Raw genomic sequence first — 17824 nt, forward strand, 5'->3', positions numbered from 1 at the left:
GCTCAGTAAACACAGAATTCTCCCACCACTCAGCGAACATCCCACTTCTGTGGGCACTCCTGTTGCCAACAGGCTCCACGGGATGGGAGGAGAGTGGAAACACTGCCCAGTCCTAGTGGTACCTTACATCTAGAATAATGCAACAACACTGACTTATTGCAAGACAGGAGGTCAGCCCCAAATGATATAGTGGGGAAGGCAGGAGCTGCCTTTGTCTGGCTGACTGCCAAACGTCCACTAAACGACTAGAACTATGGATCAGCATTAGGAAAGACAGAAAAATGTAGCTATCTACTGACATGTGGCATGGTGACGGGCATTTCTGAAGAAAAGGAGCGCAGACACCCTGGACATGAACCTGCACATGACAACCTTGCAAGACCATAGTCTGCCTCTATTCTCCAAAGGGATGACCACCGCTTTGCCCTCAGGTAAGCTCAGAAACAGCAAAGTCAGCGAATACTAAAACACTTTATACAAATACTTCAGGGTGCTAAACACACTCTCTCAGATGCTACACAAGATAGCCTGGTTAGTATCAGTTGCCCAACCAGCAAGACATGCTATATTAATTACACTCTGTAGCACAAGATAAACGAAGTCCAAGTCCCATTTTACTTGGCTGCACGGTTTACAAAGAAATAAACAAAAAATCCACAATTCACAGATGCCCAAAACATAGATGAAGCAGCCACTGACTTAGCTTAAATGGAACCTAAAGGGATTCACAACCTGATTAAAAGGCCTTGAATGCACAGACCCATTAAAAAAAACTTAGGTAGAAACACTTTGACATCTTCACCCTATATTTAAGATATATAATGCATCATCTTCTATTCCATCAACACCCAAAGGCAGTCACAACAGACTTACCCAGAGCAGCTGGAAACTAGATTAGCTTTGACAGTACCTACTGAAACCCACATTTCAAACATTCTGAAATGAAAGAAGCTGTCAAGTCAGTATCTGTTGAAACCGGCTACAGGATAGCCAAGATTTCTTTTGGTTCACATATCCTAACATGCAGAAGAGATAGGTACAAGAGACATCCCTGCAGCAGAGAGCTACTCTCTGTCACTAAGCAATTATAGAGCCCTTTTGTTACATTACTGAGTCAGCAGGAGCTCTGTTTCCTTGGGGAGGCCTCAAAGGCACAAAAGAGAAAGAACCAGACTCGTCAGTCCAAGGTGATGGGCTTTAAGGTAGCAACCATCTACTTACATTAAGGCAGGCTGACTGCTCTCTTCCAGTACTGCCTTTCTGTACCTCTCCGTGGCAGTGAGCCCACTCTCCCTTTCCAAAGCGTGGCAAAGGCCCTGATTCACCTGTCAGGGCAGAGAAATCCACTTGAAATCAGGGAGGAGCGCTTCATCGCAGGAGCCGCCATCTCCGCACCAGACGTGCAGACGGCTCCTTTACCACAGGAGCATCCAGTCTGGGGAGAGGCTGGTTAACAGGAGGCACACCACCCTGCTACCCCTGCACTCAGTAGTGCTCACAGACAAACCCTCCTCTCCCTCCCATTTACACCCCACACTTCTTCCCAGCTGAGCAACATTGAGGGGAGCATCACCTGATACTCAGGGAACAAGCTGCTGGCTGGCCATAACCAGGAGAAGTTTGTTTTGACTTAAATATAAAATCCTGTCTTATTGTGAAAGATCCGCTTAGTACATTTAGAATTACAAATGCATAGGCCAGCTATACCTTAGAGGTTCTAAAGGTACACATGCCCTTTTTCCCCATTCCTTGTTCTTATACTATGGAAAAGATGACACACAGTATCCTTGGAATACAGCCAGCTTTTGGGCAAATGAAGGAGACAGACATTTTTCAGCTTAATAAACAATATGAAAGAGTATTTTAGCCAAAAGCACTAGGGCAGTTTTCCTACAAAAATAGCACAGCATCCTCAAACGCTTGTGTGAGGCACAGGAGAGACTGGTTTAAAGGCGGTTATGCAAAAACTCTCCCCTCTCCCTTCCCCAAGGTTAGTTTCACTGCACTTCACTTCCAACATCCATGCCAGAGAAGCTGACTAGGCCAGACGAGAGCTGCTGCCCGCAGAAGGGTGACCCGTCCCAGTGACAGCCTTAGCCCAATACCGGGATACGTCCCGTGAGGCGCGCCGATGCTCAGCCTGTTTCCAGCACTACCTCTATAGACAGGCGTAACTGACCGAGTGCCACCGCTCGGTTCCCGTGCGCCCGATGCACCGACGCAAGCGTGACCCTGCAGCAGCAGAGCCCCGGTCCCCACGAGGGGACAGACCTGCCGCCTCTCGGGCGCCCCTCACCGTTCCCGCACGCCGTGTCCAGAGCACTGCCGCCCCCCAGCCCCACCCCTCTGCGGGGAGACCCGCGCACTGCCACTGCCACTGCCACTGCCACTGACGCTGCCGCTGCCGCTGCCGCTGCTACCGCTACCGCTACCGCCACCGCCACCCTGATCCGTGGCACCGCGCTACCCACCGGGACGCGGACGGGGACCGGGACCGACAGCTGCCACGGCGCCGCGGAGCAGAGCAGAGCAGAACAGAGCACTCACCCCACTCGCTCCGCGCCGGCCGCTCTGTTCGAAAGGGCCAATCAGCGCCCGCGGGGCGGAGCTGGGGCGTGCCTGCCGCACCTGGCCCTGAGACGCGGCTCTGCCCGCTCGCTGCGCCCAAGGCGAGACCTTTGGTTTCGCCGCGCTTCCGCTCGCGGAACCCGATTTATGCGGGGCAGCTCGAGGGTCTCCACCGCAACCCGCGCCGGCTCGCCTGAAGGCCTTGGGTAGCGGGGCCGCTCCTCCGGCCTCCCGAGAGGCGGTTCAGGGCGCAGGGTCACGGATCCGCTGGCAGCCAGGTCGCCTAGGCAAACCTTGCCCCCCCCCCCGCCGCCGGAGGATAGGTCGGGCGTCGGTGCCCCGCCTGCTGCGGCGGCGGGGCCGGAGGGCTGCTGGCTCGGTCGCTGTGGCAGATGGTCCTACCGCCCACCGGCCGCTCCAGCTGGGGTGAAATCACTCGCCTCAGCCTGCCCTCCTTATGTCACCAACCGCCTCTGAAAGAAGCTCTGCTCCATCGGGGCCGCCATGGCGGGCTTGGTCCCGGCTGGCGGGAGCAGGGGGCTGGCTGCGCGGCGGTCAGGGTAAGCGCCGGCCCGCGGAGGGTCTTGCACTTCTGGCAGCAGGGCGGAGAGCTGTTTCTGCGCCCAACGCGTTGCCGTGCGTCTCGCGCTGCCGGCAGCGCAGGGCCAGCGTTTGGAGAACACGGTCACATCAGTACCCCGGCCATCTGGGATTCTGGGAGCGGACCCGGGCACAAGGAAACCACTCACTCTACCTGCAGCCCCATACAGCACTCGGACCACTTACCTGTTTCGGGGATGTTGGTGATGGTGCTGTTCAGAGCCGCTGAACACCAACAATCAAAGTCTTAAAGCAAAATAACCTGTGATGCATTTTAACAAAGTTTAGATACTGTATAATTTTTACTTTGAAATAATTCAAAAGAAGTTACACGTTTATATCATGAAAAGGTTGTTTGGGGTTTCCTTGTGTGTGTATGAGGCTTTTCTCCATTACATAATTTTTCACCTTATGAAGAAATAACATCTTGCACATCTTACATGAACGCATTTCACAGTTGAGCCGCAAATGACTGGCATTAACCATTTCAGCTGGTTTATTAGGTAAGTATCTGGAATATAATGGAGGCTGAGCACAAAAACATTGCAATGAAAAAAAATATGAATGCTATCCCCCTTTATCAAGAGAAAGTGTAACTGCAATCAGCTTAATTGCAGCAGAATTACCAGGGTTCCTCTGAAGAGCTGGTGGACTGTTTCTGATCAGAGAATATAAATACAGAGAAAGTTGTACTTACGTGTGAAGATCTGAAAGCTATGCAATATTCTGCGTACAGTGAACAAAATTACTTTCATGAATCCATGGCATGTTTCTATAAAAATGCAGTAAAGAAAATTTAATGTACTGTGGGATATCGTTCTATGAAAATAAATGCTATGTGGTCCTTTAAAAAGATTATTCTAAAATAAAAGTATCCATCACTGCACATCCCAGATCTCACAGAGCAGAGGTGTGAATTTGTGATCGTTTACTCTCCACGACATCAGCATCTCTGCGTGATGATGGTTGAATGTCCGTAATTCCGTCAGACGGCCCAGGAGGCATGCAAAGTGTTGAGGGTTATCTGGGTGGTGAAGTTTGCAGAATTTCTGTAGTATATCCAGCAATGGCTCTTGAAGTCTTTCCACGGACTCCCTGTCCCTTATGTATTGTCGATCTGGTTATGGTTTTAAAAGGAAAGAAGTAATTAGCAAATATATGCTCTGATACAATGTAAATATTTTCACTGGTAACTGAATATAAAAATATTCCAGTATTTACACTGGGTACTGGTGTTCACACAGAATATTTGTATTCATATTAAGGGGGAATAAAAATAGTTAAGATTTTGTTTGGTTGTTTTTTTTGTTTGGGGTTTCCATGTAAGCTTCCTACTTCTATCTAGGGAACACTTTCAACTTTGTCAAAAACTGAACAGTTTTAACTTGGAAATATTTCTTCGGGGTTCAATTGTCATCTCTTAGTGCAGTTCTGCGCCCGAGTACAGCCTGTGATGCATTGAAGCAGCTAAACAGCACAGCATAAGTTCTTGGAGGTGTTGTACAGTTGGGGAACTTGGCCAGTAGAGTGTACATACTGGTCACCAGGGAGAATCAAACACCTTCATCCTCTAGTGAAATTTCTTTGTTAGAAATTGTTCTTTTAATTTGCTGATTTGTGTGTGTTTGGGTACTTGGAGAGGGAAGAAAAGAGAGAATTTTTTTTTTTTTTGTCACTGAAAGTTCTGATGAAATTTCTTGAGCCACACTGACTGAAAGAGCAATGCAATTGCTTCACCTTCCTATCTTCCATGAAACCTCAGTGTCTTTTGTCCTGAAGCATCAGCTTCTCCCATTCCTATGACAGTCAATTTGTTTGAGTCACTATACAATTACTCCGTGTTTCATAGGCAGAGCTAGTTTTGTGTTGTCGAAGAATTAGTTTTTTTACAGCAAAGCCTCTAATCAGGGCTGAGATGCTATTGCGCTGATACTTCTGAAAGGTCAGTTTCCAGCATTTTATAGTCAAGAGGCCTACTTGCTACCGTCCTGCTCTTGACACCCTACTGCTTCTTCCATAAAGGCTGAAGACCTTTACTGCTATTCTCTAAGTTACAGAGTTTCCCAATTTCCCTCTAAAAAATAGTAACATTCCACAGTGGTCTGTATTGTTGCGTGTGTAACCACAACTGGGATTTTCTGAAGGAAAAAGCCTGTTGTGTTAAGCAGTGAAGACATACCAGTACTTTTTTTAATCATTGCATTTAGGCACATTTTTCCCTTCTATGCAAAACCAGATGGCATAGGAGGACATTTGGAGCTTGGATTTGTGTGTTTGTTTTCTGGTTTAACAACTGAATATATTGAATAAGCATGTGTGGTCACTTACTCTATGTAGAATGTAAGTTTTTACAAGTCCCAGGTCATACTCCTCCTGCTTTCTTTCCCAAGCCACTAATATTTAATTCTGGATGAGAAGTTACCTGGAGACAGGATAACTATGGCTGTAAGCAGTGCATATTCTTCCTGTGTCATCTTCAGCTCTCCAATGCTTTTATAAAAGTTAAACATGGGAGTTATGAATTCAGCTGAGATACCTGTGAGAGGGGAAAAAAGAAGTTATATTATTTTGAAATTATTGAAATAATCTGGTTTATTGCCACAGAGCAATTATTTAGTGTTTGAAGCCTTGGCTGTCTTGGTGGGGAAAAATTACTACACAAATGGGCCTGATGCAAGACAGTTACAAAACTGCAAGCGCATCCTTGTTTTCCAGTTCAGAGTAGAAACCAGCAAGCACTGGAAATTTCACATGGTTTCAAAGTCTGTCTTTCAAGCAATTCCTTTTCCTCTACAGGTTTGCCCATCTAGCTCTTCAGGACAAACCTCATAGGTGGTTTTCTTGCTGTCTGCTTATATTCTCGCTGTCTTCTGTTTCCAGGGTGCAGTTTGTGAAACAGTCCCCATGCTCTCTATCTTTACATTAGTTATATCTGGAAACCTCTCAGGGTATACGGTTTAATTCCAGCCCAACTCTACTCTACTAACTACTGCTACTGGCTTGGGCAGTTGCTTCATTTTTTTCCATAAAAAGATTTAATTGCATCTTTTATGTAGCCTGGAAATTTACCTAGGTCTAGGATTACCTGTAGTCCAAGATCAACTTGCTTGCAACTGCTACTACTTTAAAGCATAAGCTAGTGTGTTCTAAAGTACAGAGCCATAAATTAAACCTAGGCCAATTTAAGGGTGGGATCATGTGATTCTCTTGCCATCAGTGAAACCCTTTGGGATTACTGAACTAAGGTATGCTGATGGGGCTTCCCCTTACTGACTTTGTCATCCAGTCACAGTGTTCTTACTCAGCCTTAAATTACAGATGTGCTCCGTTCTGCTTTTTGGTGTAAAAGAGAAGCAGATCCTGTGACATCAATTACTATTTTTTAAAAATGCTATGTGAGTCACTTGGAGCAGGCAGTAGACCGTTGGCAATGAGTGCTTGCAACTCTGAAGCAGTGGCACCGATGGGGTGTACACATCCAAATCAGTGGTTCTGCCGCAAAAGCCTTTTGGCCTTTCTTGGCTGAAAGGGTCGAAACCTGCTCTGTTCACACATATGAGGGCCATAGGATTTCTTGTAATTTTACTCTTAATTTTGAGCTGTTCTAGGAGAAGCCGTGATATCTTGGTGTTGAAACCACATGAAATAATGTGGTTTTGAGTGTTGTATAAAACACGAAGCTGAAGTCCTGGATTGGTGAGGTTTGGACTGCCTCCAGTAGGGGAAATTCAAATTAAACTCAGCAGGTGGAACTCAAAGGAAGGAAACATAAAGTCACTTAACTAAGAAACAGTCACATTTTGCTGTGACAGTGAGAACTTACTTCAGTCAGTGGAATAGTTATGTGTCCCAACAGTGAAAGTATGGTATTGCAGGGTGTGGTTTATTTTGTAGCTCAGTGATGTTTAACATGTGACATAAGCAACCTGTGTTCACTTCAGATTACAAGCCATGAATCTGGGGTTTATAACAAGTTCAATACTGTTCAGAAAAGTCTAAGTCAATTAAGCAGACATATGTAATGCAGGTCAGCTCATTGTGTGGAAGTTAGTAACACAGCTGGAGCTTTATACAGAGCAAACAATAGCATAGTCATCTAATGTTCTGTGAGGTTTATGTTGTTAGTCATCTGCGTTAAGTGTTTAAAATTTTAAACACTTGTTATTGCTAACTTAGGGGAACCGCCTGTCTCTCTCAGGCAGACATAAATGCCTAAGTTCCTTACAATATGACGTATGTAAGGACCACATACATGTGATGCACCAAAGTCTTAAAGTTCACATGAATCTAGAAACAGGGAAAAAAAAACAACATCTAGCTGAGCCCTAAAGCAGAGCAAATGATTTTTTTCAGGGAAGTGAATGGCTCAGGAATGACACAAGAAAAGCCCAAGACAAAGTGGATATTTTTAGATGTCTGTGCAAGGTATCATGACACTGGGCATGATCATCTCGGCAGCAGAAAGGAAATGGAAGGAAGTGGTTTGTGACTAAGACTCTCATCACATCGTTTGTTTCTCATATTCATAGTTTGATTTTTTTTTCTCCTTTTTCTTTCTTTTTTTTTTTTTTTTTTGGGGGGGGGTGGAGGGTGTGGGAAGCAGATTAGTATTTAGCTGGATGAATTTATTGTTTTGCTGACCACAAAGCTCTTCAAGTCCTGCTGTCAATACAGCAGATGTGAGGTGAAAATAATGGTGGTGAACGTGGCATAGAATGACTAATTCAGGTCCTCATTGGTCTGGGTGTTGTATAAGCACGCAGTAAAACAATCCTTCCCCCAGAAAGCTTATAATCAAACATTAAGAAAATAAAGCATGGATGGCTGAAGCAAAAAAATGAGTACAGATGTGGAAGCAAATTAATTAATTACTTTCACCAGCAGAGGTGAAAGTAAGTGAAAAAGGATGTTTCAACAATGCAACTGATTTACTGCTTTTACTAAAGAGAACTTTGAAATCTTTAAACAGAAATATGTCACAGGACAATTATGAATAAAACCATACAAAATTAGCAAATTTGAGACTAGGATAATGGATTGATGTTTTGTTTTGTTTTTTTTTTGTTGTTGTTGTTGTTTTGTTTTACTTGGTTACTGGTTTTGCTCTCATCCCATCTGTGTTGGATTTTCCCTGTTACTTCATCACCTTGTATGCATGTTACACAAACCACTGTTCCATCACAAGAGGGGGCTGTTTTCTAACGCGATTGAAAACGCTTCAGTTTGGATTTAATGAGCAACACCAGAAAGGAAAAAAGCAGGAAACAGATGTTTATAGTTCTTGCCTTTTTTTTTTTTTTTCTCTTATCTACTATACAAAATGTTGTCACTTCAATTCAGGTTATCAGAAAAAGAATTAAAGGCGATTTGGTGCTCATAATTGGAGAAATGAACTCTACGAATTTTCAAATATCATTGTTATAAATCATACTCCAAAAGTGAAAAGAAAAAATAAAATAGATAAAGTTATATTCCTGGCCTCACTGTAAACAGGAAAGTTAACCCTGTCTAACCCTCTTTATTTAGATCAGACAAGAGCCCTGCAGAGTACTGTGTCAGCTAGGCCAAGCTTCCTGGTCAGTGTTAACAGTCTTCCTTCTTCTTTTCAAAAAGGTTTTAAAACTTTCTTTCATGCAGCATTACAGCAATAAGAATATGCTTTCCTTGCACATTGCAGTGTGCATCATTCTGAATTACAGATTTCTACCTAAACACCAGCCTAACTCTATCATCTGCAGAAGATAATGCAATTAATTTGATTTATTTCACTATGTTAATGCATGACTGTAAACTCTAGCATAGTCAATGGGAAATACTAGCTTTACTGAGTACTTGCAGCATTAGACTGGAGCAGATTTAAACCCATGAACATTATTCATTCAGCACCACTTCTTGCACAATTTCATTCCTGACCCTAGCTTACGGGAGAGCATTGGTTTAGACCAGGGTTTTATTCCTGAGATTTCTCACTGAAGGTGACTGTTTCTTCCATAAAGTTTGGCGTTGCAGGCTGTAAATAATTAATCTGGTTAATGCAGTCCTGAAATAAATGTTTTTACTGTGATGTTGAGTCAGTATTGCCAGCTTTTGGAGACACCATTCTCTCTTCTATTTTGGCTGTTCGGTAAAACTGAATAGATTAATCTATTGCAAGAAGAAAGCTTGATAGTAATTACTAATTAACAGTAACTAGCACTGTGTGATTAATATGGATATTGAGATTTTTTTCTTGATAAACACGGAAGTGCCAGTGGATATGAAACCAAGGGTTGTTTTATGAAAATAAAATATATTCATTACTTGCAAACTTACATCTTATCTTTCACAGTGTTTCATCTACCAGAAATGCCTTCTCACCAGCTTATGAGGTCTCCCTGCTAAGCTGTTCAAATGCACCAGTGGCCTTTGAACACTGACCAAATCCACCCTATTGATGCCAAGAGCCAAAAAGGGGAAAGTCGAGCCAGTAGAGAAGATACACCAGAGTGTCTGCACTTGACCTCTCCCCTCTGTCATCATCTCATAGACATTAAATGTCCAACTTAAAGTAGAGGTTAGCATGTGCCAAGAAGAACTCACAATCAGGATAGCAAAACCCCACCTTCTCAAAAGCAATCAGTAGGACCACTGTGAAGCCATCATTGAAAGCAAAGAATCCTCAGTTAAAAAGAGAACAAACAACAAATAAACCAGACCTGCAAGGAGGGTGCAAATGGCATTGCCACACATCACTCTTTGGCAGTGGCCTGAGTGGCTGTAGTCAGGAGTGAAGTATGGTCTAGCACACAGCAGCAACACCTGCACTACCTGGAGCTAGACTTTATAACTAAGTTTCTGGCCTGTGGCAGTTCACTTAACGTGGAAGAGATTGGACCCCCTGACATCTGTTCTTTTTTCATGGGTATAAATTAACTCTGTAGATATGATTTAAACACTTCTAGTAACTTCATTAGTAATTCAGGAACATGGGACTGGCTAACTCAGTGCAATAGATTGTACTTTTCTGTATACAAACAGAAAAGCTCTTTCCTTTACTCTGCAATTTAAAGTGTTCCTAATTTCTAAATGCCTGGGGCAGTGTGCTAATTTTGGGTCAGGTCATAGGATGGTGTCTCCTTCCTTGTGGATGCACATGACCATTTAGTGCATTTGACACTTCAGACTTGGCAGCGAAGATAATTTCATTTAGTTTCTTTGCACACACTTTAGCAAAAGGGTTTTGAAGCACTACTGTTACGTAGTACTAATAATCAAATAATAAAAGCCAAAGGCAACAGAAGTAATTAGGTATCCACTGTTCTGGTTCCAAAATTTGGCTTTCGTTTGCAGGAGCCTCTTGTCCAAATCAATGTGAACTTTGTATCCCACATTCAAGGGCAAAAGGGGGCCTCTTGCCAGTGCTTTGAAATAGCGGCTATTTCTTGTATTCTTTGGATCTCACTGTTCTTCAGCACCTGTAACCCAGCCAGGCAGACAAAAGTATGTTTTACAATGTCAGGTGTCCTACTGCTAACTGAATATTTGGATCCAGATTCTTCTGTTTCTGTTCATATCAGATAGTATCTTATTCCTCAGTACTGAAATTAGTAGAGCTGCTGTATAGAATAAAATGACAAAACAGACATCTGCATCTCTTCATGACTACTGAAAGCTATATTGTAGGAATACAAGCTATAAATGCTCACTGAGAAAACATTAAAATGTCTCAGCACTGCTTTTAAAAAAGTTGTACTGCTTGATAATGGGGATAATTTGCTTTCAATATAACACAAAGAAACTAAGTATTAAATTACTAAGATGTCAGCCTTTCACGGAATGAGTCAATCAGTCACAACATGGTATATGCGTAGTGAAGTATCAAGTAAGATGAGTAAGTGGCATAAGCTCTCATTAACATTAAATAGAATGTATGTATTTCTCATGAAGTCTAATGTTAGGGTGAGTAGAAGAGGAACTCAGCCTCAGGAGCTAATGAAAGCTAATGAAAGAATTTCCATAACACTTTAAGAAGGAAGGCCACCAAAGCACAGAAAAAGGCAGTTCCTGAGATGTACCAGGAGTTGAGCAGTATGCGCAAGTTAAGAAATAAAAATACACCTCATCAGCATGAGAATAAAAATGAATTTTGCTAATGCTCAAAGGTCATCATGACCAGATCTCTGACTTCTTTATCAGAGAACAAAGGAAAAAAAGTAAATCCATTCCAAGCAGACTGGAGAAGGCATAAATATTAATAGGTAAGAGAAGCTTCGAAGTGACATGGTGGCAGGTGACAGAAGGCTGGACAGCTTGTGACTTTTAGGCAGGATGTCATCTCCACTGCCCTCTCTGATTTTATGGATACAGATGTCAAGGCTTGACAATAGGTCTTATGTGGCATTCAGAAATATGTCTGCATCTAAAATTATGTGGACAGAAGATCTGACTAACAATAATATAGCTGATGGGCCGACAGTGTTTAGGACCTCACCAAGAGCTATTCATTACCTATAAATATATTTTCTAAACTCTCACTCAAATGTCTGCATTTCCTCTGTTTCTTTTAAGTTTTTTTCTTTGACTTGGGATTAATCTCTTTTGGCCAGTCTTAGCTCTTGGACCAGTCTATAACATGGTAATGATCAGCTGAAGCTTTTGGTAGCATTTGTCCTTACTGGTTAAGGCTGCAAGAGGCTGCTGAAGTTTCTAACCTAATATCACAGTTGGTACAGGTGATTATTCAACTTAGAGCCCTGTGACATGCAGAGGTGTGAAGTGTGTATTCAATATTTTTGAAAGCTGTGTGTGTCAGAGATGATAACAGAATAATTTGGATACCTTTCTCACATTTTGTTTAAACTCAGGACACCTGAAAATGACCAGGACTTAATCCACAAAAATAATCTGGTTTGGTATTTGTACTTTTTAAACAATTTGAAATTATGTGATTTGCCCTAATGTGTAATTCTGGAATTTACCCTGAACTAAGACAAAATGCACAGAAAAATTGCACCAATGAGGGCTCTTTAAACAAAAACTCTGGTAGCTTGTGCGATGATGAACAGGATTCCTATGAAAATTCACTGAACAATGAGAAATACATTGGGGAAGCATGAGAGAGTCAAACCTAGTAAAAGTCCTTCCTTTTATAAAATAATCTGCTTGCATTTTCGGTGCAAAAGAAGTGATACCAGTAACAGGCAGTTACCAGTACTGAAAACACAGGCAGAGGGGTGTTTAAAAAACACATTTTAGCCCTTTCATGCAAGGGACATTGCGAGGTTGACTAAAACACTCTAGCAGGCAGCAGTGTCATTCCAAATTGAGAGACTGAAAATGTTGAGTGGCTTCTGGGTCTGTGCAGTGGCACTAACAACTAAATAGCATCAGTAGCAGCAATTAAATTAACACTGTCACAGAGATTTACAAACTGCATTTGTTGTTTGCTGTCACAGCCCTATGAAGTGCAGCCAAGGAAAGTGTGTTTTAAGTAGGCTTGAATTTGCACAGAGTGGAGAAATGAAATAAATGGGAAAGGATATTTTGTCCTCTCTTCTGGATATTAATGAAAGGAAAGAATGCAGCCAGAAGCAAAGAAGCTGGATAATACATTATGCTCATGTAATACAGGGTGGGAGAAGTTCTAGCAACAGTATTTCTTCTTATGTTTCCAACTTGACCCTGGCTTGAGGGAAGATGTTTTAGAGAGCCTTTTCCAAGAGCAATAAGATATATATTTGTATACATGCACACTTAAAAAAAGTGACTGTGTTTCATTCCTTGGGAACTATTCAACTCAGGTTTTCTTCTACTCTAGAACTCATGTTTAATTTACCTTGGAGGTAAATTTTCCACGGGAAAAAAAAAAAAAGCAATTGCAGGAAATCTTCCTTTGGAATAAATGGTACCATATTTTAAATTGTTACTTGTCTTAAAATTTCTATACAAAACGCTATTTTGTTAATCTGTTGCATGACAGGTAAATAATATTACTGCATGATACAGTGTCATGTTCCAGATAGTCATGTTATTATATGAAATGCTATATTTAAGTCTAGTAAAAACTTGCAAAAAATAATAATACATCTCATCTGGTTTCAACAGTTACAGAGAATTAACAGGCTATTTTAAAAGTCTGACTAAGAAGAAAATTATTGGTATGACATAGTGGTTTTCGTAATGTTCTGGATCAAAGTATTTCCTGCTTCTATTTTTTACAAACAATTGACACCTTGAACAAGAGGAGTGATACTCACTGCATAGATTAGAGAAGCTTTCGGTAATTATGTATTCATATGGATTAATTTCTCTAAGATCTATTTTTATCAAAAATTTATCTTATAATCCAAAAGAAAATCTCTTAATGAAGACGTTTGGATCCATGCCAACTCATTACAGTTTTCAGGAAATACTTATGGTCTTCTTAGCATACTTCTCTGCCTGCAGAATCTGGACCAGAATCCATCTGGAAGTCACTAGTTCCAACACATCAAACAATAGCCTCTTATAATAAATAAAAATGAAAGAAATACTTTAAAAAAGATAAACTTAGAAATCAGTGTGTTAAGCCAAACCAAATACATACTTCAGCAAGAGCATTATTTTCAAGATTTCTTTTCAGGTTTCAAATATAAAAGTATTGGCCTAATTTTGTATATATCAATAGTATCTTCATGTTACTGATTTTAAGAGTTTCAGAAATGAGTTTAAGCCCATTTCTATGACTAGTATTGAGGTTTAATGTTCTTGTCTCTCTTCTCCTTCTGACCATTAAAGAAGGAAGGCCATAATCTATAGACAGACTCTTTGACTCAGAATTGTTACTACACCTGAAGTTTGAATGATAGATGACTGTGGGTTGGATAGTTTGCAGGTCAATACATAAAGAAGGAAAAACATTCAGTATTGCATCAGTGGAGGACAAAGAGTATGTAACAATGCAAAACACCACTTTGCCTGCTTTAAGGAACAAACCATATCCAGCCCTGTTTGGCTTTTCTTAGTTATAAAGATTTATGTCCAGAGCCAGAATTTATCATAGCTACTGAGCCTTTGATGCACCTTAAGATGTAGAAAACATACTGAGAACATGTCACTTTAATAATTCTTCAATGCACTTTGTGCTGTGATTCAGTTCTACCAAAATGACCCTAATAATAGGCGGTTCTCTTCGGTCATCTTCAGTAACACCATAAAATATTTTTTTTTCTTTCCTTCTTATAACGATTACCTTTGAAAGCATAAATACTGATATTTTATTTAAATTTAATTTAAAATTATGGTATTTCTTCTTCATTGTTCTTTCATGCTTATCGTTGGAAAGCTGCAACAAGTTTGTTTGATACAGTGTTATTTGTAATACTTGTATTTATAAATAAACCTTTACTTTATGACCTTTAGCCTCAAGGCTGAGTTGGATTTGTTCTAGTTGATATAAAGAACACCATTCAGATAAACCTGTTTCAGCGCTAATAATTTTACTAGCTTTCTAAGGGCAAAATACTGACTCAGAAGTGCAATGGTGTGGCTTGGTTTTCCCTTGTTAAACAAGATACTTACCACTATTGCGAATTCTTTCTTCTAAAAGGACAGTGTGTCCTGTAGGAAGTTTCCTGCTGAAGATCTCAGCTGAACGGAGGAACATAGCTTCTACTGCTGAGCCCTTCAGCAAAGCAATCTGATCTTCATGATCAAGGGTTTGGAAGCCTGGGGAGATGTTGGAAATAAGAAAGGCAGCAACAGGAAAGTCCCTCTTATTTCCTATCCTGAAGTTCTTGCATATGAGGTGCTACACATCTGTACAACCTCAGTGTCGATATCAGTGGGATTGCCAAATAGTTGGGAAATTGACACCCAGATTCCAGAAAAGGACACAGATCTGGATGTCAACAAAGTTTATGAGAATTAGAGTTGTGTTTCAGTGTTCATAGTACTTTGAGTGGAACCTGACAAGTGAAATCTAGTGACGTAGCGTAACCAATATGGGAATTTTGTCTAGCCTGATGCTGCTCCCTAACATCTGCCATCTTTCCACCAGAGCTTTCTATATGACTTCACACTGCTGTGCTGCTTTCAGTTCTTTCCATGCCCTGATGGCAAAAGCATTTGAAGCATCTAATTTTAAATATTTCACCTTGCGTTTGGACTAATATACTGTGTTACACAGAGGCTTCCTGCTGTGTTTTAAATATGTATTTCCTTTTTTGGAGGGAAGAGACTCTAAAACCCACTGAAGAAATCAGAACAAATTTGGTGACTTGTGTGAATACACAGCTGCTCCTCTGAAGCAAGCTAAAAATCCTCAGAAACTTTCCTCATATTTGCCAGTGCAGGTGCCCACTTTATACCCACCCCTTGATTCTATGAGGAAGCACAGGAGATAATGCAGATAATGAAACAAAGTGATAAATCTTGCAAGATATATCCTAAGTCAACACTGAAAATAATAGATTATTCAGTTACAAAGCTCCTTCTTTCTTCTCTCCTCTTCTTCTCTCCTGCAAGCCAGTATCCCAGTTAGTATAAAAAAAATACATTTACAACTTCAGTGCTAGGCTTTGAAGCAAGCCTGTAACACACAGAGGAATGGTCCATATTATGGGAGAGCAAGGAAAATAACGTTTTCATAGAGCCAAGCATTACAGTGCACTTTCCTTAATAAAAAGGAACCTGTACCATGCCCAGCATTAATTACTTCTTGAGGTAACATGAACTTGGGAGTTAAAAAAATACTAATGATAAACTCAGGTGTTCCTGAGTGCTTGTCCATAACATACCAGGCAAGGACCATAAACACTGGTGCCACCAACTAGGGAAAGTTCTTGTCTAGGACTCACAATTCAGTGGATGTCATGACCTAGAGACTTTGCTAGAAAGGCAGCAAAGGGAGTGAAGCAGTCTGGCAAGCGTTAGTGGCAATTTAAAGGCAGACTATTTGGCATTACAGTGATATATAAAAATAAAATCTCTCTAGAGACACAACCTTTTCTCTGAGCATTTTGTTTGTCAATAGGTAAAGAGTGCTACATCTCAGGGTGGCAGAGTCTGAATTATTCAATGTATCATTCCTCTGATCACAAGGTTCTTTTTCTTTAGACAATGTCTGAAGAATTCACATGTGTTAGAGGAGGAGGAATTTTTATATAGTCTTCAAAATATACACAACAATCACCAAATGGCAAATGAAAGGCATGTCAACTTTGCAATAACAAAATTTGCCCCAACACACTGGATATACCTGGTAGTTTTTTAGTGAATTCCACAAGAACCTGCACATGACTGGTAGCCATTTCTGTCAAAATCAGAAAATTCCCTTCAGCACTGAATTCCTCCTGTAACTGTTAAAGATCAAACCAAACAAAATCTGTTAATATTCATTGTCACTTCATATTGAAGAGTATAAAATACAAGAATTATAGACTGAATAAGGAAAGAGTTCCATCTAACAATGTAATTTGTCTCCAATGGTTTTCAAAACCACGTATTTTTTAAGAGGCAACATAAGAAGTAAAAGAAGTAGACAGAGTCCTTTCCTCTGGAATGTCTGTCTCACTTTCAGTGTCATGTCTAGCAATCAATGATTTAGGCACATCCTGAGCCAGAAGTTCTGTGGGTGCCATAATACGTATTTTTTAGTATATTTTTTGTTTTGACCTCCTTAACCTCCCATGGAAATAAGTTCCACATATTAGTTATGGGTAATTCAACACTCCTCCTGCAAGTGTCTTCCTTTTAGTTTTCAAAGCCTATGACTTAGGAAATAGTTTTTTACAGGTGTTTGGGGTTTGTTGTGGATTTGCTTGTTGTTTTTTAAGGTTAAACATGACAGTTACGTAAAAAACCCCACCTCTTTTAAGCCCTATGTTTCCTTTCCTCTCTGCTTCCCAACCTTTTTTCCATTTTACCATGAAAACTGGGAGATCTTAAAGGGAAAATGAAATTTCTAAAAGGTAGAGAGGAAAATGAAAGAAGAGGGGATGAAACAAAAATGTTGCAAAATTGGGTTAAAAAAATATTAAAAATATATATATATATATATATATATATTTTCAAGCTTCCAGGCTAGTGTTCTTATGGACAGGAAGCTTGGCTTCAAGTCAAACTCAAACTGCTGCCTACACTAACAATGTAAAAATAGAAACTCCAATCAGCAAAAGTTAGATTTGAGGATGAAAATGTATTTCCAGAGTTGAAAGATTTTTCTTCGCATTTAAGTTTGATAAACAAACATGTGGCCTGTTGAAGGAATGTGAGAAATTCTGTCCCACTTGCAGCATGTCTTAAGTGTAGGCTTTTACCAATAGTTTGCTCTACTACTTATTACAACTATTTATGCTAAGTACAAATATTTGCTGCTGTGTAATCCTCAGCTTCATTATCCACATCTCAAAAATCAATTAACCAACATACTTACTAGTTTTTTTGACACCTCCTGTGGTATTTGTTGCTTACTGTATGAATCCATGATGTAATCAAGAAGGTTCTGCTGTTGTGGGGTAAATTCTACTTTCTCCTACACTGGCAAAAAAAAAAAAAAATCCCATCATGAAATGAAGTCATAGAAATGATCTGGCATCTCCTGCTTTAGGCAAAAGCTATACATCTATTCCTCACACTTGGAGACCAAGCAGGTTTGCTTTTCACTGAGATTTCTATAGAAGTATACAGAAGAGAGGTG

The 17824-nt window shown here is 40.7% G+C and overlaps 1 protein-coding gene across 4 annotated transcripts in view; it reads right to left on the reverse strand.

The window, feature by feature from the left end:
* Positions 1–3451: 3451 nt before the first annotated feature.
* NR1H4 (nuclear receptor subfamily 1 group H member 4) overlaps positions 3452–17824 on the reverse strand; it is a 38380-nt gene continuing 24007 nt past the window's right edge. For all 4 annotated transcript variants that reach the window (XM_061476336.1, XM_061476335.1, XM_061476337.1 and 1 more), the window contains 5 exons: positions 17561–17659; positions 16385–16484; positions 14707–14853; positions 5591–5704; positions 3452–4285 (listed from right to left, as the gene is read on the reverse strand). In XM_061476336.1, the coding sequence (XP_061332320.1) occupies positions 4047–4285; positions 5591–5704; positions 14707–14853; positions 16385–16484; positions 17561–17659 (699 nt within the window). In that variant the 3' untranslated portion in view covers positions 3452–4046. The remainder of the gene's footprint in view (positions 4286–5590; positions 5705–14706; positions 14854–16384; positions 16485–17560; positions 17660–17824) is intronic.

This window comes from Pezoporus flaviventris, unplaced genomic scaffold (assembly GCF_033815535.1).
Source record: "Pezoporus flaviventris isolate CSIRO_AGI_PZ_B2104156 unplaced genomic scaffold, CSIRO_AGI_Pfla_v1 ptg000096l, whole genome shotgun sequence".
Lineage (NCBI taxonomy): Eukaryota > Metazoa > Chordata > Aves > Psittaciformes > Psittacidae > Pezoporus > Pezoporus flaviventris.